Here is a 26,292-nt window from a genome sequence, read left to right as displayed (position 1 = left end):
GCTTCTGTTTTCCCAATTTTCCCAAGTTTGGCCAAGTAGATGGCATTCAGAGATGCGAGCTATGGACAAAAGGTCCTGAAAGCAATTTTTTAAGCTGCAGGCAACTCCCAGTGTATTCCGGTCATTGTTCTACCTCACAGGAGCTGTTGCACACAGAAAATTCCTTTCTGCTCTGTTTGGCTGCCAGTAGAGGAACTGCAAATGATTTCAAAAACTAAGTCTTGGAATTTAAAGATTATAAATAAAATATTTCTTAACATAAATGGTCACAAAAATATACAAACAACTTAATTATTTTGATAGATAAACTTTACTCAAACTGTAAAGGCATTGGTTTCACACTAAAAACACTGGTTAAGCACTTACAAAAATAATAAATATCCTGTCAAAAAAAAAAGTTATAAAGTACACATCTTCTGAATCTACCCTTTGTGCTTAAATTGTGCTTCTATTTCTGCTAAAGAAATCTTAGCTAAACTGTTAAATGTAAGCTTTCAAGAAAAAGGAATAATGTTTTTTTTACTATATACAAAGATACTATAGTATATTCTCCTTAAGCAAAGCAGCATTTACAAGATGGTTTTAAAATGTGTTACTGCTGTGAAATCGGTTTTGGCCTCGAAGGAATCATCTATTAAACATGCTACAGATATAAATAATCTGTCCCTTTTTTCAGCAAACCTTACTGCTAACAGTCAAATATTTGATGGATCATTTAGTCCTGTGATAAAAACATGTTATTTGCCATGGAACTAATCCATCAAGTATGCTGCCAGCATAAGCTAATAAACTAACGACCTTGCTGAGTGCATGAGAGGGAATTCAGATGGTCATTTATGTGTGTGTATGTATATATATATATATATATATATATATATATATATATATATATATATATATATATATACACATACATATACACACATATACATACATATACATACATATACACACACACACGATGGGAGTGTGGCAAAGGCAACAAACTGACCCTTTTTTGGAAATTAATATATGAGGATGTTATTTAAAGCGGAGTTCCACCCAAATTTTGAACAATATCTGTATGTATTCTCTTCCTTGCCTAGATGCTGACATGCCGTTTAAAAAAATTTAAAGCGCCGTAATTACCTTTTATTTTTCTATTCTTCTTTGCACTTCCTGGTTCTCCTCCCGTGGGAGTAGACGTGTTTCTAGCCTCTCCCAGACTCCTGGGAGCTAGTCTCAGGCTTCCCAGGATGCCACTGAGCATGTGCGGGAACGAGCGGTGAATGCTGGGAGCACAGCATTCACCACATCCAGGAAATAAATGCTTGTGGGCTTCAAATGCCCACAATGAAGATGGAAACCGCCTGCAGTGAATAATATAAGTTATTCTTTCCCACGAAATCTGACACAGGTGGACATATTACATGCTGAGAAGAAAAGTTTGTGAATGAACTCAAAAAAAAAAACGATAGATAGGTGGACCCCCGCTTTAACTACTTCAACTGCTGGGCACTTTCCTCCCTTCCTGCCCAGACCAATTTTCAGCTTTCAGCTCTGTTGCATTTTAAATGACAATTGCGCAGTCATGCAACACTGTACCCAGACAAAATTTTTATATTTTTTTCCCACAAATAGAGCTTTCTTTTGGTGGCATTTGATCACTTCTGGGGTTTTTATTTTTTGCGCTACAAATAAAATAATAAATAAAAAAATAAAAAAATAAAATTTTGAAAAAAAATTCCTTTGTTTCTGTTACAAAACTTTGTAAGCAAGTTTTCTCCTTCACTGATGAGGCTGCACTGATGATGAGGCACTTATGTGCAGCACTGATCAGGAGGCACTGATGGGCACAGATTGGCATCTTTGGTGGTCCTGGGTGGGCATTCTCGGGGGGGGGGGGGGCAGGGGGCAGGGGGCTGGGGGGTGCACTGTCTTGATAGGGTCCTCCCTGTCAGGACAGCAGCCGATCGGCTCTACTCTACACAGGTCTGTCAGTGCGAGAGGAGGAAACGCCGATAAACGGCTCTTCCTATTTACACTGATCAGCTGATCACGTGGTAAAGAGCCTACGTCAGAGGCTTTTTACCATGATCAGAGATGGTGGGTGTCAGACTGACACACCACACCACCGATCGCCACGTGCTGGCTTGTTATCCTGCTGGACATCATAGGACGCCCAGTCAGGATAACTGAACCACTTCCCAGTCATCATAGGCTGGGCGGGAAGTAGTTAAGGTACAAATTCTTTATTGTATGACATGTATTTCTGTGGAACACCGCTCATCTTTTTCAGGGCTACAATTCCTATAGAAGATGAACCTATACAAATATCCCTAAATCTCACCCCTACCCCAACCAGAGTTCATAAATGTATTCAGCTTATATATCAGAGGGTGGGATTTAAGTGTATACGTATAGGATCAGCTTGTGTATGCATTTTTAGCCTGCACCACACTTAAAACATTGGTCCTACATTAAAGAATCCATTTTATTTTTTATTAATTATACATACACACATACAGATATAAAACACAGAAGAAATTGTGCGCTTAGTGCAAAAAGGAGGTAATGCAGCAACCTATATTTTGAACACAAAGGTATAACAAAAATAATTAATCTAAAAGGTGTGCAAAACCAACATCTCTGTAGTGATCAATACAAAAATATGTGTGTAAAAAACAAAAACAAAACAACTACAGAGATATTGGTTTTGCACACCTTTTAAAATTATCGATGCAGATATGCATATATAAAAGTTTTTCTCTTTTTAATCTGAGGCTTACCTCTTCGTAGCTGTCGCATTGTTTGGGAAAAGCCATAATACTGAAAGGCATCGTACTTTCCGGGATCCTCATTAATAATGCCAAGATTCTGATTCCAGTGGGACCAGTTCACTTCATCCACCCTGTAAGAAGTAAAATCCATGTAACAAAAAAAAACAAAACTTTTTTTTTTTTTTTTGGGATAAAAATGTACAAAGAAAAAAAAAGAAGAAGCCTACCGCTAAACAGCGGTGTTCCTGAGCAATATTTCACCAATTCCAAACAGAATGAAGTCAATTGCACAAAAGAAAAATACTGAAACTTCAAGCTTTGTATACATACTTATTATTAGTGTTCATCTAATTTACATTTAAATAGGACAAACGTTGCAACTTTTTACACAGTATGTAGATCACTAGCATTAGTTTTTGCCCCTCTAGGAACACTTTAGGGCTCATTAGGGCACACCACAATCTCTGCGTTCACTGTGCATTTCTGTAAGTGCATTTGTGTGCACTTTCAGTGTGTTTGCAGTGCATTTTTGATTTTTTTCTAAGCTGTATTTACATGTGTTTGCACATATTCATGCCTGCTTGCATTACGTTCGCGTGCATTTATGTACTTTTGGTACAATCCAGTGCAGAAGAATGCAGCATGCTGTACTTTTTTTTAAAAGCACATCAAAGCACTGCAGTGATGTAAACTAGGCTCATCGGAATACATTCATTTCTCTTAATAAATAAATGAGCTCTTAATGTTCTTGTTATAATTATACACCAAACTGAAGCTCAACCTCGATATATAAAGGTCTAATGTATAGGTAGATGTATGTGTGAGAGACACAGCAAATAGCTTGACACATGTAATGATTAAAGAAAAATAACTTTATTAAACACCTATAACCTTGAACATACAATGACCCACCGTCTAGCTAGTAGAATCCTAATTGACCAATTGTTAAAAATCCAACCATAGCAGCTGCAGGGAAAACATGTAAGCAGACCCCCCCCCCCCCCCCCCCTTCAAAAAAGGACAAGATTATGCAGATCCGAATATTAAGAAATATATATCCCAGTAGAGAACATAGTCTGCGTGAACTAAATCACATAAATGAAGCATTGGTGACATTTGCCTCTGAAGCAACCGGCGTGACCGGCAAAACCAGTCAGGCTTCCAGCCTTGCTCCCATGCCTCCCCCCTTATCTCCTCCATTCATTTAAAAGACCATAGTTCGGGGGGGGGGGGGGGGGGGGCAGCTCCAGATGTTAGTGGCGGTGGACGTGTTTGAGAGGAGCTCCGGGTAGCCTGCATCTGTGCATCTAATCACCCGAAAAAGACCAGCCAACCTGCCTACCTGTTCCTCTGTCCCCTGCTGAGTCCTGAGCTGCTATTGAGTGAAGATTCTGCCCGTGGTCGGTAGTCTGCTGGGCCACTGAAAACGCTCACGGCGGCCTAGTGGAGCCTGCCAAACACCGCCGTTTCCTGGACCGCTACCCCGTGGGAGTGCGCCAAGGCCGGCCTGGCCTGTACTCGAGAGCGCAGATCTTGTTGCCCCCACCTGCCTCATCACCCATCCACCTCCCTGCCATTGTCTGGTGTGCTGTCCAGCGGAGACTGCCTGTGTGGGCCGGTTGGGGTGTCCAGGGGCCTGGTGTCTCTGCCATCCTTCTGCCTTTGTCCCCCTGCTTTGGGCCTTCCCTAATCTGATACTCCCAGCCTACCATCCTTACTGAACTGCCTCTGCCTGGGTGTTTGCTGAACAGTGGGGGGCTACTGGTGACCACTGCCTGCCTAACCGGATTGTGCTCTTCCAGGGCTCAATACCTGCTGCTAATTTGGGCCACCCCCTGCTGCCTCCTGGATACTGATTTGGGCATGAGCGCCTTTCCTCTGTATGGGGTCCCCTTTGGAGACTTTTCAGATGTCCCCTTCCTCCAAAAAGGAGGAGAAGAAGAATTTCAAAGCCGCTAGGATCAGCTCACCGCCCCGGCAGAAACAGCCCCCTCCACCGCAGTCAGATCCCATACTGGTCAGACGACTCCGGGCCTTGTTAGTGGAATTGGAGATGGGTCCTGTGAGGTTCCAGTGATGGAGTCAGCCCCGCTACCGCAAGACCGTACATCCACGATCCTTTCTGCGATCGAGCAGAGTAGGACCTCGCTGCTGGTGCGCATCGACCATCTTGCTGAGGAGTGCAACCTTATACGGAATTACCTCAACAAAATAAGGGGGAGAATGACTGAAACTGAGTCCAGAGTATCAGCCACAGAAGATCTTACAGCCACCCATGCCTCCTCCATTGCCGAGTTGCAATGCACAGTACAATCCCTCGTCGCAAAATCAGGCGATGCTGAAAACCAACTCAGGCGCAACAATATCAGAGTGCCTGTGAAAGAGGAAGGGGATCACCCAGCTGAATTCGCAGAGGAGTAAAAATCCCCTAGGCCTTATGGATGTCCCTCCTACCTACGTGGTTAACAGGGTCCATCGGGTGCCCACGGCCATCCCGGGGGAACCTTCCCAGGCCTTTTCTGGGAAGGTTCCCAGAAAATTCTCTCTGAAGCCCGCAAACATCCCACACTTAATTATGGAAACACCTCTGTTCTTTTCCCTGACTTTTCGGCTGACGTGCAGCGGAAGAGAAAAACCTTCAATGATGTTCGCAGACGACTCAGAGATAAGAACATAAAATACAGCATGCTTTACCCCAGCCTCCTGCGAGTCCAGCATGATGGAGCAATCCGGTTCTGCGACAACCCAGCGGTAAGGATGGGCTATCTGTTCGAGTCGAACGCGAGTTTGACTCGAACATTGGCTGTTCGCCTAACAGCCAACAATTTGGGGTGTTCGTGGCAAGTTCGAAAAGCCGCGGAACGCCCTTTAAAAGTCTACGGGAGAAATCTAAAGTGCCAATTTTAAAGGTTAATATGCAAGTTATTGTCATAAAATGTGTTTGGGGACCCGGGTCGTCCTGCCACAGGGGACATGTATCAATGCAAAAGAAGGTTTTAAAAACGGCTGTTTTTTCGGGAGTAGCGATTTTAATAATGCTTAAAGTGAAACAATAAAAGTGAAATATTCCTTTAAATTTCGTACCTGGGGGGTGTCTATAGTATGCCTGTAAAGTAGCGCATGTTTCCCGTGTTTATAACAGTCCGAGAGCAAAATAAATTTCTAAAGGAAAAAAAAGTCACAATTCATTAACAGCCGGCACTAGCACTGCGTCATTGGCTGGGTGCCTCTGGTGGAGGCAGGATCCTGTGCGCGTTCCTCGCTGGAGATCATTCATCACTGGAGATCGAGAATTGGATTACATCGCTGGAATAGGAGCATGGATTTATTGGATTACATAGCTGGAATCTTTTTTATTTTTTTATTTTTAATAAAAGGACTTGTCCCAAGCCGTCTCCTGTGGTTTTTTTTTAACATTTTGACACTTTCTTTTTGCGAAATGGTAGAGGTACAATGTACCCCTTACCAATTTCACATGGGGGGGGCGGGATCTGGGTGTCCCCTTTGTTAAAGGGAGCTTCCAGATTCCAATAAGCCCCCCACTCGCAGACCCCCACAATCACCGGGCAAGGGTTGTGGGGATGAGGCCCTTGTCTCCATCAACATGGGGACATCCTTCCCATGTTGAGGGAATGTGGCCTGGTACGGTTCAGGAGGGGGGGCGCTCTCTCGTCCCCCCCCCTTTTTACTGCGGCCTGCCAGGTTGCGTACTCGGATAAGGGTTTGGCGTGGTTTTTTCCTCGCCATTTTTTCTTTAAATCTTGGTGCGGAGTTCCCCTTAAAATCCATACCAGACCTGCAGGGTCTGGTTTGGATTTTGGGGGGGAACCCCACGCCATTTTTTAAAAAATGTTGGCGCGGAGTTCCCCTTAATATCCATACCTGAAGGGCCTGGTAATGGAATTTTGGGGGACCCCCACACATTTTTAAAACAAATTTCAATGACTTTTATGTGTATTGTCGGGACCGACAATTCATTAATAGCCGGCACTAGCGCTAGCACTTTTAAATGACAATGACTTTTTTTCCTTTAGAAATGTCATTTTGCTCTCGGACTGTTATAAACACGGGAAACATTCGCTACTTTACAGGCATACTATAGACACCCCCCCAGGTACGAAATTTAAAGGAATATTTCATTTTTATTGTTTCACTTTAAGCAATATTAAAATCACTGCTCCCGAAAAAAACGGCCATTTTTAAAACGTCCCCTGGGGCAGGACCCAGGTCCCCAAACACTTTTTATGACAATAACTTGCATATTAACCTTTAAAATTAGCACTTTTGATTTTTCATGTTTGTGTCCTATAGACTTTAACGGTGTTCGCACATATTTTTTGCCTGTTCGCATGTTCTGGATGGGAACCAAACAGGGGGGTGTTCGGCCCATCTCTACCCAGCGGATGCTGACGACTGGCTGATTACCTTGCACTGAAGGCCTCTTCCCACAAAGTTACCTGATGCACGGATCTCCCACATCCTTGCCTGCTGTATCCTACTAAATTTTTATGTAAACACCACAGCCACCTCAAAAGTACCTCGACACATGATCCACATTTAACCCCCACAGTTTGCTTTCCAAGAAGTGGAAGACCTGGTGCTCTCCATCTACCTGGAGAAATTATTGCTTGATCCCTTTTACCGTGATGGGATACAGGTCCCCCCAATCTCGCCTACGGTTATAGGTTGAACACGAGCTGAGAATCTCCCTGAAACTCTGAGCCTCAAGTAGGAGTCTTCTACTATCGAGTTTCGGGATTGAAACTGCTTTGGCGACAGTTGGAGTTATGTCAGGCAGTACAGTAGGGAGTTATATACCTTTAATCGGTTACCAAGTATACCCAGGTTTCTTACACTGTTTTTATTGCTGGACTTTGTGGGTTTTTCCTTTTTTGTTTTTCTTCTCCCCCTCAGAATACCTGGACGGCAACATCTGGACTACCTCTGCCCCTGGCCTCTGGGTGGGACATGGTTAGGTATGGGCCTTCAATGCTCCTAATGTTACTACTTTTTTTTTTCTTAAATGGGTATGGATGTGAAGTTGATCTCTTAGAATATCAGAGGTCTGAACGAGAAAGTGAAAAGATCTCTGTTTAAGTTTCTGCAGTCTCATAAACCTCATGTTCTGTTTCTGCAAGAAACTTACAACGTAGGCAGCAAGATCCCAACCCTTAAGAGGGCATGGGTTAAACTGGGGTTTCATGCCACATACTCCTCCTATCCGAGGGGGGTGACCATTCTACTGAGCAAGTCACTACCTTGCTCAGTGGAACAGGTTTTTCTTGATCCTGGGGGGACGTTATGTCATTTTAATTCTTGAAATGTATGCTCTATGCCGGGCGATGGTTAATGTGTATATCCCTCCTCCGTTTGATCCCACCGTCCTGTATACCATTTTTACAAAACTCACCCCCCCCCCCCTCCAGGTCCACAAAATTATAGTCGGGGGGGATTTTAACGCCATCCTAAAGACACTTCTAACCCTCTTAGATTTGCCCACCCTGAACTGGTACTATGGGCAGACACTCTTGGTCTTCAATAGTCTTTTTGCGGTGGAGGCATCGAGGACTTATGCGCATATCTCAGCTACACATAAATTGGGATCACGCATAGATTTGTTGTTTGGGTCTGCTTCAATGCTCTCACACGTTGGGGTGGCCTCCTACCTTCCGGCAGGCCTTTTGGACCACTCTCCACTGGAGTTATGCTTGACCCTTGGTGCCTCCCGTGAGCCGGGATGCTGGAGGCTGGCGTCACATTGGATAGACAATCCTCAAATTCAGGAGGTGGTGGTACCCAAGCTTACAGAATACTGGACGCTTAACGAGGGTTCATCTGCCCTTGAAGTGGTTTGGAAGGCAAGCAAGGCTCATGCCGAGGGGAGTATGTCTCTGCCATTAAGGCTGTGAGATCTGGCTTTGCAACACAGACCGCTTAATCGGAACAAGAGGAAAAAATGACGCTGTGAAGAACTCCAATCCCACAACTCAAAACTATTCCTCCATAGCCCAAGCGAGGTGAGCTTTGAAACTCCATTACACCTCGCTGGTGCAATCTGAGAAGCGGAAGTTTGTTGCCAAACTTAGAGTCAGGAGACAAGAATAGTAAACTATTGGCCAACCTGGTGGCAGAACCCTCACTTCAAACAGTAAATTTCTAGGATCCAGATCTCCATGGGTGGTCAACGTACAGACCTAGAGCTGCACGTTTTATCGTTAAGATTAGTTATCGTGTTTTTTTTACCCCCTTGCGATCTTGACAAAGTATTTCTCAATTCTTTCTATGCAGAGAATTCTCTCTGCTCTGCTGAAGCTGACGGCTGTCAAAAGAAAGGAAAAAAAAAAAAACAGGCAGTCTGCCAAGAATCACAACATTCTTTAGCAGTGGAACTTAAGTATAAACATTGTAACGATTTGTCCTTTAGATCAAAGGAATACACTTTGGTGTGTAAATGAGGGAAGTTTAACCGCTTAAAGACTAAACCTTTCTGACCTTTGTTGGTTTCAGGTTAAAATCATTTTTTTTTTTTAGAAAATTACTTGGAACCCTCAAACATTATAATATATATATATATATATATATATATATATATATATATATATATATATATATATATATATATATATATATATATTTTTTTTTTAGTAGAGACCCTAGAGAATAAAATGTTGGTTGTTGCAATATTTTATGTCACACTGTATTTGCGCAGCAGTCATTCAAATGCAATTTTCCGGGAAAAAATTACACTTTAATGAATTAAAAAAAAAACTAACCTGTAAAGTTAGCCCAATTTTTTGGTATAATGTGAAAGATTTTACGTCGCGAGAATCGTGATCTATTTATGCTAAGCAAAAACATTGTGATTCTCATTTTGGCCAGAATCTTGCAGCTCTATACAGACCCTGAGGGTATTCTGAGGGCATTTCATCTTTTCTATAGCAAATTATATGATCCGAACTCTACCCCGGTTGAAGCTATACTTGAGAAATTGGGGGGAATCACCTTACCTTCTCTTTCTGAGGACAGGGACAAACTAGATAAGCCCTTAATGCGCCAAGAGATAGAAAATGCATTCCACTCCTTACCCAACAACAAATCCCTGAGTCCGGATGGACTACCCAGGGAATGGTATAACACCCACGCGACTCTACTAGTCCCCAGACTAACTCAACGACCTTAAGATACTTACCAAAGGTGCTAGCCAATAGGATTATGCAGGCGTTACCATCCCTTGTCAATATAGACCAGACCGGTTTCAAGCCGGGCAAATCTACAGACATAAATCTTAGACGAGTCTTCACCCATCTCCAGCTCTCAGCCGAGGAGAACATCTCTCAGGTCTTGGTAGCCCTAAACATAGAGAAGGCCTTCAACACAGTTCGATGGTCATATATGATGCAGGTTCTTGAGGGTTTCGGCTTTGGCCCAACCTTCCGGAAATTAATAGGTTTACTCTACAAGTCATATAAAAAGTGTAGCGCTAGTGGAAAGCCGTGATGTGACACAGATTTCAAATAAAGGGTACTGAACCCAAATAATCACCACTAAAGATTGAAAAAAACATATGCAAAAAATATTGAACACTATAACTAATGATGACTGTTCCAAAAAAATAATTGTTCAAAATGTGATTCAAAATTCCATATGTAATGAAAATGTGTTCATAATTTCATGTGAAGATCACAACGGTGAGCAGAGTATGTGACTGGAGTGAGAAATACCACCACCGAAAATACTGATACATCCGGTTTAGTATCGGTATCATCATTGGAAACACAATGGGGACTTGGCGCTCATGTATGGGGACACATTATCTATAAATATCTGGAAGGCTGCAGTGGAGGATCACCCCAGACAATGTCTAAGGAGACGAAACACGTCAGAAGGACTCCATTGCCGCCATTTGTTTTTAGAATAAGCGCTGTTTTTATCCTGCTGAATGTAAGTTTTCCAACTTCATTAAATTTCTTGTTTATCCAAACGGAATTATGTGGACCTTTCTGTCCTCTTTTTAATTTGGTCTACCACATCCACGGATATCCGGTCTCCTACCCTTTTGAGATACATCTGTTCAGCCATCCATCATCTTGAGGATAGCCGGATGTCCCTGTTTGAGCCATCAGAGGGTTCCAGTGTCTAGTTTTATCGGTTGTATACACAACACAAGCCTGTTTGACCCACAGAACATATGCTCTTGTGGGTTCAAACGTTCTGGTAAGCCTCCCAATTTTCGGTGGTGGTACTTCTCACTCCAGTCACATACTCTGCTCACCGTTGTGATCTTCACATGAAATTATGAACACATTTTCATTACATATGGAATTTTGAATCACATTTTGAACAATTATTTCTTTGGGACAGTCATCATTAGTTATAGTGTTCAATATTTTTTACATATGTTTTTTTCAATCTTTAGTGGTGATTATTTGGGTTCAGTATCCTTTATTTGAAATCTGTGTCACATCATGGCTTTCCACTAGCGCTACACTTTTTATATTCCTTTGTATTGCATTTATCTAATTTTCTGTGTCAGCTGCTATCTCTCCAAGGAAGGGCAGAATTACGTGTTACAACATTTTACTCTACAATGGCCTACATTAAATTGAACGGCAAACTTTTGCCTCCTTCCCAATTAGGGGGGGACGAGGCAGGGGTGTCCTCTCTCCCCTGCACCATTTGTCCTGGTGATGGAGCCTTTCGTGGAGGACCTGCGGAAGTCAGATGAGGTGTCTGGGATCCGGGTTGGCTTAATAGTTGAGAAACTAGCACTATACGCTGATGATCTAATCCTCTTTTTGCAAGACCCTGGCCCTTCACTTTCCACAGTGCTCCAAATCATGAATCGCTTTGCAACTCTTTCTGGCCTCCACACCAACTGGAGCAAGTTCCTCATTCTTCCCATATATCTAGGGGCGAAGCAGCTGAGTAATCCTAATTTACCTCTTCAATGGGCTAGTACTATTGGATACTTAGGGATCAATATCTCTCCCAACACTCAGGATTTCAGTAAACTTAATTTGCCCCCTGTGCTGCAGTGGTGTAAATCTAAGTTAAAGGCCTGGTCAAATCTCCCATTAACACTTATAGGAAAAATTAATTTAATTAAAATGAAACTGCTTCCAGTTTTATTGTATATTTTAAGGCATTTCCCGGTCTGGATACCTGAAAACCCTCTTCCATCAACTAGATTCCCTAGTAGCTTCCTTCTTGTGGAAATCACATCCAGCCAGATTTAGTAGGAGAATTCTATGCAGGCCCTGTATGCAAGGGGGACTTGCCTGCCCCAACTTCCACACGTATTACTTGGCAGCTATGCTCACTCATGCCCACAATTGGCTGGTCTCGAACGATACCAGTGCGTCAGTAGTCCTAGAGGCGGCACATTTGGGATCTTATGAGGCCCTTCATAACGCCCTTTATAGGGGGCTGGGGGGTTCTCCGATACTTCTAACACAGGCTATGAAAGCGCTCATCAGGGCTTGGCACACGGTGGTAATAAAACCTAACCTGGTGAAAGCCATATGGTCCCCTAGTACACCGCTCTGGTGTAATCACAGGCTGAGGGAATTTCACTGTACAAGACCCCGGACTATGGGCCGGCAGGGGCATCAAATACTTGAAGGGTATCTGCGATGGTCCTGGGTTGACAGACTGTAAAACAAGATTCCAACTTCAGAATTCTTTCTTACTCAGGTTCCTGCAGCACCGTCATGCCTTTGACTCACAATTTAAATCGGTCCAGCTCTGGATGGAGCATGACAACCTCGAAACTCTACTAACGATGCTGAACTCACAAAGCCACTATCTCAAATATACTGAGCACTGCTGCCATCCATTCAGGTTGGATTGGATGGGTTGCGTGACCTGTGGCGGGCGGAGTTGCAGGAACTGGACAACGAAGATTGGGAGGACATGTGAGATTACCAGCTTCAGTCATTAGTTGCAACTAAGGACAAGTTAATCCAATTCAAAATCCTGCACAGAATATACTATATGCCCCAACGCCGGATTAGGGTCTGGATTCCGGAGGCTTCATAGAGATTTGGGTGGGTCGAAGCCTCTACCCCTGTGCACAGGTCTTACCTCATTGCGGCCCTCAGCCTGCTGCTGACTTACTGCCATCATGCCTTTGCCTGCCGCATGAACTGACCACACTGCTACCTGGACTGTGCAAATAATTAGCTGTAGCAAGAGGCAGTATGTTTATGAAGGGCTGGGGAGCAGTACAATAATGAGTGTCTGCAGGTAACAGTGTACCAGGACTAATATTATGGCTGTGCTAGCTGTCTGTGCCTGGACAATTTCTATGGATTGTGCTGTGCTGACAATATCCTTGTGCTGACTATAAACAATATTCCTGCCTGCTGCCTGGATAATTACTATTGCTGTCGCTAAGCACATCCCTGCCTGCTGCCTGGACCAGTGCTCTCCTCTGTGGATACTACTAAAAGCACAGGTAAGGCTTTTATTTATTTATTTATTTTTACCCTTTCCGCAATAAAATTTATTTTGGATTGTAATTCTTGGTATGTACATGCTATGTGTTAGAAATATGAAGGGCCTTCAAAAGTGATAGGTTGCCAGGAAATTATATATGTCATTTATGCTCCTAGAACGCCTGATGGTGCTACTTGGATGTTGGGCCTCTGTATGTGGCCAGGCTGTGTAAAATTACTAATTTGCAAAATTTTATGACAGAAACAAAGAAAAAGGTATTTTTTTTCACAAAATTTATGGTCTTTTTTATTTATAGCACAAAAAATAAAAAACCCACTAGACATTAAATGCCACCAAAAGAAAGCTATTTGTGTGAAAAAAAGGATGCAAATTTTATATGGGTAGTGTTGCATGACTGAGTAATTGTCAAAGTATGAGAGTACTGAAAGCTGAAAATTGGTCTGGGCAGGAAGGGGGTGTAAGTGCACTATAATGAGGTGGTTAATGGTGTGCACACTTAGGCAACCATATTTTTTTTATTTTATTTTTTACTTCTCGGCACCTAAAAGATTTCAATTTGCTGTTTAACTGATTTGTTCAGTTTATAGGTCACATTAAAAGGTGGAAAAAGTTCTGAAATGATTTATCTTTGTCTCATTTTTTTACATCACAAAAACCTGACATTTTAACAGGGGTGTGTAGCCTTGTTATATCCACTGTACATCTATTTAGGGATACATTATATATTAAGGTTGAGTTTCAGTCTCTTTTTATATTTTTCTCTTCCTTCATATACAGTATCTCACAAAAGTGAATACACCCCTCACATTTTTGTAAATATTTTATTATATCGTTTTTTAATGTGACAACACTGAACAAATTACACTTTGCTACAATGTAAAGTAGTGAGTGTACAGCTTGTATAACAGTGTAAATTTGATGCCCCCTCAAAATGACACACAGCCATTAATGTCTAAACCACTGGCAACAAAAGTGAGTACACCCCTAAGTGAAAATGTCTTAATTGGGCCCAATTAGCCATTTTCCCTCCCCAGTGTCATGTGACTCGATAGTGTTACAAGGTCTCAGGTGTGAATGGGGAGCAGGTACGTTAAATTTGGCGTTATCGCTCTCACTCTCTCATACTGGTTACTGGAAGTTCAACATGGCACCTAATGGCAAAGAACTCTGAGGATTTGAAAAAAAGAATTGTTGCTCTACATAAAGATGTCCTAGGCTATAAGAAGATTGCCAAGACCCTGAAACTGAGCTGCAGCATGGTGGTCAAGATCATACAGCGGTTTAACAGGACAGGTTCCACTCAAAACAGGCCTCGCCATGGTCGAGGGGGGCTGGTCAGTTGGAAGCAGTGCTGTAGGTCTGTACGCCATACGGACCTGGCAGTGAAAGGGTTGTTGAAATATTGTGTGCCCTACAAAGGCATATCATATATAACTGTACCATTTTGCGCAGTCTTCATTACCCTCTGCACTACACTAATATCCTAGGCCGTGCACATGCCCTGCCAGAGGGTGACATGACATGTCATAATATTCTTTATTCCACCTCTATAGAAAGCAACCAGTATTTCTGTTCCCAAAAACGTAAAACTACTCACCATCTTGACCTCCTGTCCATCTTTACCCACTGAAATATCTGCCCCAACTCTCTTCCTTCTAAAGTCTATGATCATCTCCTTAGTTTTACTAACATTTAACTGTAGATCACTATCCTTGCACCATATGCACAAATTATCTACTTCTGCCCGATATAGAGCCTCGTCATTATATTCCTGCCTACAATATTAGTATGATCCGTAAATTTAATGACAGCATTTCCTTCATAAAGAGCAGCACAGGAAAACAGGTCAAATACTGGCCTTAAAAGGAGTTGTAAAGTCTCAAGGTTTTTCACCTTAATGAATTAAGGTGAAAAACCTGTGCTTCAGCTGCCCCCCAGAGCCCCCCCCCCCCTTTTCCTTACCTGATCCCCATTGTTCCAGCGATGTGAATGAGCCCAGCAGCTCCAGCCGCTGTCTCGGGTCCTCATTTGACAGATTAATAGAAGCTGTCAATCAAATCCAGTGACACGGGAGTCGGGGGGCAGGGCGGACATGGGAGCACGCCCGTACGAGTGCCCCCATGGAATGCGGCTCTCTGTGGGGGCACTCGGTGAGGAGGAACCAGGAGCGCCTCCGGGGGACCCCAGAAAAGGAGGTTCGGGGGCCGCTCTGTGCAAAACCCTTGCACAGAGCAGGTAAGTATGACATGTTTGTTATTAAAAAAAACAACCTTTACAATCATCATTTTAACACATACCCCTGTTAAGTACCTATACTTTAAAAAAAAAAAAAAAAAAAGATTTCTCACCAATTTTGATTACCTGCAGGCTATTTATTAAAAAAAACAAAATCCAATTGCAGATTACATAGATACATAGGTCGAAAAAAGACACAAGTCCATCTAGTTCAACCAAAAAAAATAAAAATAAATCATACAATCCCATATACACAATCCTTCACCCACAGTAAGGCGAAAAACCCCAGCAAAGAATGCTCCAATTTGCTACAGCAGGGGAAAAAATTCCTTCCTGATCACCCAAGAGGCAATCGGATTTTCCCTGGATCAACTTTACCTATAAATGTTCGTACCTATATATGATGTACATTTAGAAAATAATCCAGACCTTATTTAAAACAAACTACTGAGCTTGCCGGAGCCACCTCTGGAAGTAGTCTATTTCACATTTTCACAGCTCTTACTGTGAAGAAACCTTTCCGTATTTGGAGATGAAATCTTTTTTCCTCTAGACGTAAAGAGTGCCCCCTTGTCCTCTGTGATAACCTTAACCACTTGCCGACTGCCGATGTACGTCCCTTTTTTGGGGGGCGGATACCGTTGTTATGGCAGCAGCTAGCTGCCATAACCCCGGTATCCCCGTTTTCGTGCGGCGGTCGGCTACAAGATAAGATAAAAGTGGTCTCTGCAGCGGATTTGTCGCGAGATCACTCTTATCGGTGGTGGGAGAGAGCCCCTCCTGCCGCGATCCGGTGCCCTCCGCCGCTTACCGGAGCCGTCGGTAGCGGCGGAGACGATCGCGTCTATCCTCTAGCTGTGCATGGAGACGAGTGAGGGGAAGATGACGCCCACTCGTCTCCATGATACTGCAGGGCGGAAGCGACGTCAAAACGTCACTTCCGCCCATACATCTGAAAGGCATATTTTTTTCAATGTTATTTTTTTAAATTACTTTTTTTTTTTATTGCATTTTAGTGTAAATATGAGATCTGAGGTCTTTTTGACCCCAGATCTCATATTTAAGAGGACCTGTCATGCTTTTTTCTATTACAAGGGATGTTTACATTTACATTTTTTTTTTAAAACAGTGTAAAAATTAAATAAAATCATATAAAATAAAATTTTTTTTTTTTTTTTAAACACCCTGTTCCAACGAGCTTGCGCGCAGAAGCCAACGCATACGTGAGTAGCGCCCGCATATGAAAACGGTGGTCAAACCACACATGTGAGGTATCGCTGCGATCATTAGAGCGAGAGCAATAATTCTAGCCCTAGACCTCCTCTAACGCAAAACATGCAACCTGTAGAATTTTTTAAGTGTCTGAGATTTTTGAGGGTAAAAGTTTGACGCCATTCCACGAGCGGGCGCAATTTTGAAGCGTGACATGTTGTGCATCAATTTACTCGGCGTAACATTATCTTTCACAATATAAAAAAATTGGGCCAACTTTACTGTTGTATTTTTTTTTTTCAAAAAAGTGAATTTTTTCCAAAAAAAAAAAACGCGCTTGTAAGACCGCTGAGCAAATATGGTGTGAAAAAAAGTATTGCAATGACCGCCATTTTATTCTCTAGGGTGTTAGAAAAAAAACCAATATATAATGTTTGGGGGTTCTAAGTAATTTTCTAGCAAAAAAAACGGTTTTAAACACCTAAATTCCAAAACGAGGCTGGTCCTTAAGTGGTTAAAGTGAATAACTCAACACCAAGTTCACTATATGGACCAGTTATGTATTTGTACATGTTGATCATATTCCCCCCCCCCATAATTTCCTCTTAAGAGAGAATACATTCTGTTCCTTTCATCTTTCCTCATAGCTGAGCTCCTCCATGCCTCTTATCAGTTTGGTTGCCCTTCTCTGCACTTTTTCCAGTTCCCTGATATCCTTTTTTGAGAACTGGAGCCCAAAACTGAACTGCATATTCCAGATGAGGTCTTACTAATGATTTGTACAGGGGCATAATGATATCTCTCTCTCTCTCTCTCTGGAGTCTATACCTCTCTTAAATTCAAGAAAGGACTTTTTTCTCGCTTTGGAAACCGAAGCTTGGCATTGCATGCTACTATTGAGCTTATGATCTACCAAAACCCCCAGAGCCTTCTCCACTATGGACCCCCCCAGTTGTACTCCCCCTAGTATGTATGAAACATGCATATTCTTAGCCCCCAAGTGCATAACTTTACATTTATTAACATTAAACCTCATTTGCCACTTAGTTGCCCTATTAGACAGTGCATGAAGGTCGGCTTGTAAATTGAAGACATCCTGTAAGGGCGTTAATCCAAAGATTGAGGATCCCATGCCCAAGACACCAAACTTAGTACAAACAATTATTTAACAAAAAAGGGGAGAAGAAACAGGTAACTGCCAACAAGGCTAAAAAAAGGAGAAGTTCACCTTTTGTAACCGGTTATAAAAGCCTTTCCTGGTGCATCATGGCAGCATACAATGGGTTGTGGCTCCGCCCCTGCAACCTGATAGGACTGGTTAACTATAAATCAAAGACAGACCTTTGCTCACGGCATTCTCCTTTTTCCTCACCTGACCAGGACTGGAGTTGCGAGGTATCCCTTACCGTTTGTCGCCCCAGCCAGGTTCAGTCTCTCCTGGGTGGAAGTCCTTCCTGTACAGTCTCTAAATGAACTATATGGTTGGAGCCCAATTCTGGTGGTCTGGGGGGGCATATTTCAGCCTCTCCTGGGTGGTAGTCCTTCCTGTACAGCCTCTACATGAGCTTTATGATTGGAGCCCCATTCTGATGGTGCAGGCCTGTCAAAGAAAGCTTTGACGTAAGTGAAAGCATTTCCCTTTGCTTTCCATAAGCCTTTTACTTCTTTTCTCTGTTTTGTGGGCGTTTGCCATTTCCAAGATGGCTGCAGTAGTGCAAGCACACCCTGAGCATGAGTGGCAGGAAGTGATGCGGCCACTGTGACCAGTTTTCTGGCCAGAGCTTATGGCGATCTGAGCATGCTCAGTTACTGATATCATAACTAATGGCAAAATGTGACAGTTTTAAATGATTTTATGGCATTTTTGGGCAACACATGGTGGAGCTCTCTACTCATGCATGCTGGATGCTTAAGTGGTCATTGTTTGCAGGTATGTTTTCCCATTTTATAGCATGCTCCTGGGCTTTTCCCATCTTTTCTTTGTGTTGCTCTGGCATCATTGTGCTCTTTATTATTTATTATCTATTTCTATACCTTCTCAATGCTTGCTGTGGGATGACTTCTGCTGTTTTTCATTTGTCTGCTGCTTTGCTCTGTTTCTATGGGCAACGCTGCCCGGTAAGACCACCCATTGCTTTTAAGGTACAGTAATTAGGCAAGTAGTGAAACTTGAGAAAAAAAAAGAGAGAATATCTATAGTCCTGTAAGGACCACAAGATGGAGGGAGTCTTCTAAGGGTCAAGACAAGTCACCATCTAAGATCAGACCTCCAGGCAATGTTGATTAAGGTCATCATCTCACCCCTCATTGTCATTGCTCCCCGTGTACAAACATCACAAGTTACCAGTCATAATAGTCGCTGCATTTGTTGTGGAAAGTCATTGCCTGCCCAGCTAGTATGTCAAATCTGCCTGGAACAAGCAGGATACAATCCTGCAAGGACCTCAAGATGGAGGGAGCCTTATAAAAGACAGAACAGCCACCATTTAGGCGCAGATATTCGGGCAACATTGATCAAGGGCATCATCTCACCTCTCATTATTATTGCTTCCTGTCTACATTTGTGGTGGAAAGTCATTGTTTGACAAGCTAGAATGTCAAGTCGCTTGGATGTAGCGACAACTGACAAAGAAGGGGATGTCTGGAAAGTATCGCATTGATTAAAGAATCAGCCAAAGGAGTTGATACATGAAGCCTGTAATCCCCAGTTTGCCAATTGCCTAGCACTTCCTGCCAGAGCCAGTAGGTGGTGTCCAAATTGGAAAGCTTGTCTGAGGAAGAAAGTGTTAAAGGGGCCACGAGCCTCAAAGATTGCCCAATAGAGCCTTTTGCAAGGGCAGTTAAGGACTCAAATGCCTGGGGTGAAGTGGAGGAAAAACTCTCCACAAGGTTAGAAAGTACTCATTCCCATCACTGAATAACTGGAGTTAATCCAGGAAGAACGGAAGGGGTCAGAGAAAAAGGCCTGTATAAACAGGTTGTCAAAACTATATACCCTGAAAAAGCTAAAAGGTCAACCTGCTGTAGTCTCCTCCGATGGTGGATGCCTCATTATTGCAGCTGGCAAGACATGTCACCTTGCTGTAGCATCGGCAGGTGCTGACAGACCAGCAATAACCAGCCCATGTGCTGAGTGAGTCTAATGGGAGTGGTAACAGCTGCTGTGGCTGCAGGACTCTGGGAGTATTTTACCAGAAATTACATTTTTGTTGCAGTGGATGCCAAAAATCTGACTTGAATCTTAGTGCAGACTTCTGGGAAAATCAGTGAGCCAATCACACAAGCAGGAAATTATGTTTTTCAGGGGGGTGTTCTGTACACATTCTGCCATATTGCATTTTACAGGAAATTACAGCCCTGCAGATTGAAAAGAAAAGTGGAGTAACCCTTTAAAGAAGCCCTTCTGGAAGAAGTGAAGAGACAAGGTGGTAACAGCTGTGTAAGAACTGAAATTGGTAGACTCCGTGTCAGTAGACGTCAATTGATGTTTTTCAAAAGCAGTGTTCCCCGCGGTCATGGCAAGGAGGGCATTATGGCTAAAGCAATGGTTGGTGGATCCCGCCTTAAAAATAAAACTGGTGCAAGATACCAGACAACAGATCCAACCTATTTGGAAGTAGACAGGATATAGCCATCTCAAGGGTGACCACTAGGAGGTAAGGGCGAATATCATCTGACAAAAAACCTGAAAATTTAGAACGGTCTAGCATAATCCTACAGACAGGGAAAAAGATTAGTAAAGGAACTGGAGAAGTACCCAATCTTCATTATTGAACCCTTAAAAATCGAAGGCATCTGTCTTGGGAGAATAGTGGAAGTCCTTTTAAGGATGCACTCATCCAGGGTGTGCCTGTGTGAAGCTTCGCGCACACACCTGGATGGAAAAATATTCAGGATCATTGGGCCATGTCAGCTATATTGGCGTGACATTGGTGAAAGTTTAAGGGATGTCCACCTTCCTGGTACAATAATTTTTATTGAAAAAGTATAACATCATGACAAACATTCACCCACGCAGGGGCGTAATTCAATGAGCATAAGGATCATATAACGTTGCTAGGTGGGATGTCCACCTTTCAATTTCTTCCAGTCAGCCAGGCTACCAGAGTTGATGGAAAAGTGAAAAATTCTGGTTCAGTTTGTAGCCGGATTAAATAAAAAGTTCCAGTTGCCCAGAGGAGATGAGGATTCGGTTCACCTCTGTTCCGAAAAAAAAAAAAAAAAAAAAAATCAGGTAATCTCTGCCCAGTTCTAAAGTTGAAAAAAACTCAACCAGCACAGGAAGTTTGAGTCGTGCAAGATAGAAAACTTCCAATCAGTTATATTATTGATAAATCTGGGAGACTGGATGCTCTGTAGGTTTATCATCAGACACCTACTTGTCCCAATTCATGCTCAATTCCTTTACCAGTTTCAGTGCCTCCCCTTCGATCTGTACATCTCCCCCAGGGTATTCACAAAGGTCTTACTGTCTGCAATAGCGATGGGAAAAATTCAGTAGAACTTCCACGATCCGTCCTCTGATAGAGAAAGTCAAAGGTGCTTTGGGAGCAAAGTCTCTTCTAGCAAAACAGTGCAGGAGTATCCTTGGTTCTTCATAACTGACCAATTGTTGTTTTCGAATGGAACATTATCACATCAATCTCCAGCTAGAAAGGTTGGGGGATGCATTTCAATGAGCAGGCTGCTCAAGGTCGTGGGATGTTCAACTTATGAGGCATAGTATTGAATGCTTTTGAACTGAGTAGCGTTCAAAGGCCTTCTGTCATTCACACCTTTTAGAAGAGGAGCAAGATTTGTACTGTGCCTGGATAGCAGTGGAAGGGTAGAATTCTTATGCTGTCAGTGGAACTTCCTGTATCAATAATTGCAATTATACCATTTTGGCTTAGGAGCTAGTGTCTGTCTCTCCTACACTTAAGGATTGAGTCACCACTGCCTCTTCCAGTGATGACAGATTTGCTCTCTCATGGCCAGTTTTGCCATCCAGCTCCAAGAGACTACTTTTGATGGCATGGAAGTAGAGAGGTGGAGGCTACCAAGTCAAGGGTGCTCAGTGCAGGTAGTGGCTACCTTGTGTCAAGACAGAGGTCTCCATGAATAAGACTTACCAGAGGATATGGGAAAATTATGCAGATCTCACACAGCAAGAGAGAGTCCTTTATCACACAAACCAGCCAAGGTTTCCGCAGTTCTTACAACTGGGGCTGAACAGGGGCCTAGGTTCAAATATGTTTAAAGTTAAAAGTTCAGCCTTGTCTACAATTACAGTTTAAGAAGTCCTTGACCCTTTAGTGATGCAGTTCTTAAAAGGCTTGCATGAAGTTATAGACCTGCCAGGAAACCATTGTTCCCTATGTGGGACTTGCTTGGTCCTCATCTCTATCAAGGCCTTATTTCTATCCTACAGAATTGGCTACACTCTGCAATCTAACCCTGAAGACCGTATTTCTGGTTGCTACGACGACTGTAAAAAAGGGTGTCAGAGCTGCAGGCTTTGTACTCAAGGAGCCTCACCTAATGTTCTACCCGGACAAAATAGTCCTAAAACTCCAGACTGCTTTTATCTATAGGGTGTCTTTCTCCTTCCACTTTAACCAGGAAGCCAATTTATTGTCTTTCTAGGTTGAGTGAGAGAACCACATCCGCTGGATGTTGATCTAACTCTGGTGACCTGCTTGGCAGCTACCTTTTCATTCAGGAAAGCTAAAATCTGTACTAGGTTCCAACGTGGCTCAAGGCAGGGTCAGTCAGCATCAACATGTAGTCAACTCCTAGATTGTTAAGACAATTAAAAGAGCCTACTCTTCAGAAGACCTTCCTGTTTTGGAGGACTTAAGGGCACATTCAATTAGGGCAGTGCCAGCTCTGTGGATAGTTCAGTGCTGAGGGTATTTGCAAGTCAGCAATATGGTCCTCCCAGGGCACCTATATTACACTTTAATAGGTGAACCCGGCTCACAACAGTAAAATTTGGAAAATTCACAGTGCATACTTATGCTACTGATCATTACAAATCTTTTCCTGCACCCTGCCGTATGGTCAGTTAGTTCCCATTATATGCTGCCATGATGCACCAGGAAAAACAGAAAATTGTATTCTCATCTTTCCGTAATTTTCCTTTCCTGGTGCATCTTCATGGCAGCATACAGATTCCCACCCAAATGGTGAGAGTTACAGAGAATGCTGTGAAGCGGGTCTGTCTTTGAGTTATAGTTAACCAGTCCTATCAGGTTGTGGGGACGGAGCCACAGCCCATTGTATGCTGCCATGAAGATGCACCAGGAAAGGAAAATTACAGAAAGGTGAGTACACAATTTTCCATTTTGTGGCTGTTGGCTTGTAGTTTTCAATGAACTACCAGAGGCGCTGTTGATCGCTCTTGGTAGTTCACTGAGCTTCCTGTCAAAGTGTAACTGCATGCCAGTGCCGGAGGCATGGGCAGACAGCTACACAGACAGTCTGCAGGACCGTGGCATTACACCCACGATCTGCTGATCAAGGATGCAATTTTTAAGAGGTCCCTAACAAAAAGAAGAAAAAATTGCATTTTTTTTTTTTTTTACTTGCAAAAAAAAAATGTGTATTTATTATTTTTTTGAAAAAGTGAACTTATCCTTTAAGTCTGTAACACACACTGGGAAAATAAAACATGGCAGCTGCCAAGTTGTTATGAGCAATTTCTGTGGCTTTCTTTTATCCAATTTTAATAAATCCATCTGTTTCTTTAAACCCATCTTATGTGAACATCAGAATTCAACAGTTTGTTTTGTTACTGGCATCTTTTCTTCTCTTCCGGGAAACCTTCTGACCTAATCAAATTTTGTAGTCTATTTTACTGTCATATTTATATGCCAAACTCATATGCTTTCCTTTCCTTTATATTTGTGCTGTGCTGCTATGTAAAACATTTTCTGTAAAATGTAATATGTGCTTTTATTTGCTGCTTAATTTAAATGTTGATCATTCTGGGGTCAAATGGTTATTTAGGCCTCACAATTAACAGAGTGAACGAGTTTAACCATCTGCCAACTCAAGAGAGTGTCTTCGTCACAACTGAGAATGACACAAAGATAGACAAGGGTCTAATGAGGTCTAATTATGAATCAATAACAGATATTCCATTAAATACTGCTATAATTGCCAGTCTCTGTCTGTCTCTCGAATTTACTAGAAGATTTAAATACCATCTGTTAATTCATGCTGTGCCTTGTGGTATAGCTGGAGACTTCATTAATATGCAAATTAAAATGTGGTTTTAGAGCAGGAACCAACACAGCACCCCTCTTTAATGATCAACACTAGTGTGTTGTCTTCTAGAACCTATCTATAGTAACCCTTCCCGTTCCAGAGCAATAAAAATGCCATGCAGTGCTTAAAGGCTAGCCAGATACACAGTAATAATAAAAAAAATGTTACTGTACATTAAAGCATATGAAGTATTTGCATGCGAGGCTGATTATTTCTCAGCAACTAAAAATTCTCCAATCTAGAGATAGATTTAAATTACTTTATAACTAATCCAGTTGCAGTTCTCAATCCATTACGGTACTTCTGTACAACTGGAGAATTAAGAACCATACATTCTACACACACACACCACACCAGGTTCAGTCACGCACAGCCAAAGTAATCTCAAATGAGAAACAAATTGTTTACCAGTAGAGCCTTCTCTGTTAAAATTGCTTGGGAATTGCTGTATAATCAAAGAGACAATGTTTTGCTTGTAGAATGACAGCTGCATAATTTACCAGCAACAAAACTATTCTATAAATGAACGGTCCTAAAATCATTTTTTTTTTTGTTTTTTTATAATTCCCTCAAGTAAATTTGACAATCAGGAAAAAAACTGTTTAGTGTAGTTAGATGTATAAAAATAAAACACGCAAAAATTTGCTTGTGAAAGGTTTGTGTGTGTTGTTTTTTTTTTAAGTGGCCTCTGGATTACAAGTAAAAAAAAAAAATTAAAATTGCAGTTTCACTTTTTATAGTATACTACTGTTTGAAGGCAGAACTAAACCTTTGTATCCTTTACAGAACTATCTTAGCATATGTTTAGATGTTCGGTAGCTGGTGTCTTTTTGCTGTCCCAAAAAGAAATCAGAATATCATGGCTAAGAACATGCCAAAACAAAAAGGTCCTTGGAAGTCTACAATGTATAGACAAATTCCAGATAGATTTAATTTTGCTTTGTCTTCATGGGTGTTACTAGCTCTCATTTATGATGTCTTATCACCCTATGCACAGACCTTTTTTCTGTACTTTTTTAAAAGTACAATTTATATACCAGTAACCACTTCTTCAGGACTCTTCCAGGACAGGTACACAGGATTTGCCGCCCTCCTATAAATAGATCTAGTTCATCACTCTCAAATCTGCACACCAATATGACAGCCTGTATTTTAGAAAGTTGGCTCTGTGCATTAACGGGCTCCTGAATAAAGTTATATTTGACATCATTAAACAGAAGTTATTACTCACTGGGACCTGATCACCAAGCATCAGCAGCTCACTAAATCTCCCCTTGAAATTGCTCGGGTGAGGTTGTTTTTTTCATGTGTAAATTTGTGATTTCTATCTCAACTGTAGAAAGGCACATGCCATGTAACTCTCCTGCAGATAATCTATTTTTTGTTCACTGTTAAAAAAGCGTACTGCCAACCATTTTGTTTTATTCATGAGTTGGTGCTCCTCCCAAGTCACATCAAGGTGAATATAAACAAACTTTTGCACTATACAAGAAACATTTTTGTTACCTGAAACACCAACGTCGATCAGGGGTGCCATCGGAATTTTTTCCAACGGTTACCATCTCTCCTGAACGGAATGCTTTACGGATAAATACAGGGAATGACCTTTCTATATCAAGGATGGTGGTGGCCCACTAATAAAAGAGAGAGATTCATTAGCAGAAGCAGTACACAATATTTAAAAAGAAGTCTACATTATATGCAATATTTATATGGTATATGTGAACCTTTGAAGAAAAGAACATCTGACTCGCTAAAGCTGAACTTTGGGATAAGAACATATTGTCTAACACAGAAAAGGAATGTGTATTTTTAATTTAGGGTTGATTTACGAATACCGTTGAGTGTAAAATCTGGTGCAGCTGTACATGGTAGCCAATCATCTAACTTCAGCTTGTTCAATTAAGCTTTGACAAAAAAAAAACCCTGCAAGCCAATTGGTTTCTGTGCAGAGCTGCACCAGATTTTGCACTCTCCAGTTTTAGTAAATCCCTTTGCGTATTTCTTCCAGATCTATGCAGTGATCCAGTGTGAAGCGTTACCTTTAGGTCTTGTATCCACTTTTTCTTGTATTCTGCAGGCAGCTTGCAGTGTGAAGACCTGATGGGCTCATTCCACAGCTCTGCTTTCTGCAGAGGCCAATTAAGGCACAGTGATGATGTCACTACTTTTACAAGGTAATATCTGAATCTACAAAAGGCATTTGGTGCACACAAAGTGAATTTATGTCCTTTGTGGCTGGCGAAGTAAATATTTGAAAGAAAGTTTGTGTATCTGGGGCCCAGCTTTAACTAAGGCAATACCCCAACCTTTTCTTCCATGGGATGTTAAACATGTAATCTGTTTAATAATAATTCCTATTTATGTGTGTCAAATT

General features: G+C 42.0%; 1 protein-coding gene across 2 annotated transcripts in view; it reads right to left on the bottom strand.

Annotated features, from left to right (window-relative positions):
* The window catches only part of TRPV4 (transient receptor potential cation channel subfamily V member 4), a 159,176-nt gene that overhangs the window by 9,358 nt on the left and 123,526 nt on the right, over positions 1-26,292 (bottom strand). For both annotated transcript variants that reach the window (XM_073629684.1, XM_073629693.1), the window contains exons 14-15: positions 25,422-25,549; positions 2,769-2,890 (exon numbers count right to left, since the gene is read on the bottom strand). In XM_073629684.1, the coding sequence (XP_073485785.1) occupies positions 2,769-2,890; positions 25,422-25,549 (250 nt within the window). The remainder of the gene's footprint in view (positions 1-2,768; positions 2,891-25,421; positions 25,550-26,292) is intronic.

This window comes from Aquarana catesbeiana, linkage group LG01, assembly GCF_042186555.1.
Source record: "Aquarana catesbeiana isolate 2022-GZ linkage group LG01, ASM4218655v1, whole genome shotgun sequence".
Classification (NCBI taxonomy): domain Eukaryota; kingdom Metazoa; phylum Chordata; class Amphibia; order Anura; family Ranidae; genus Aquarana; species Aquarana catesbeiana.
This window is presented reverse-complemented; position numbering and strand designations above follow the sequence as displayed.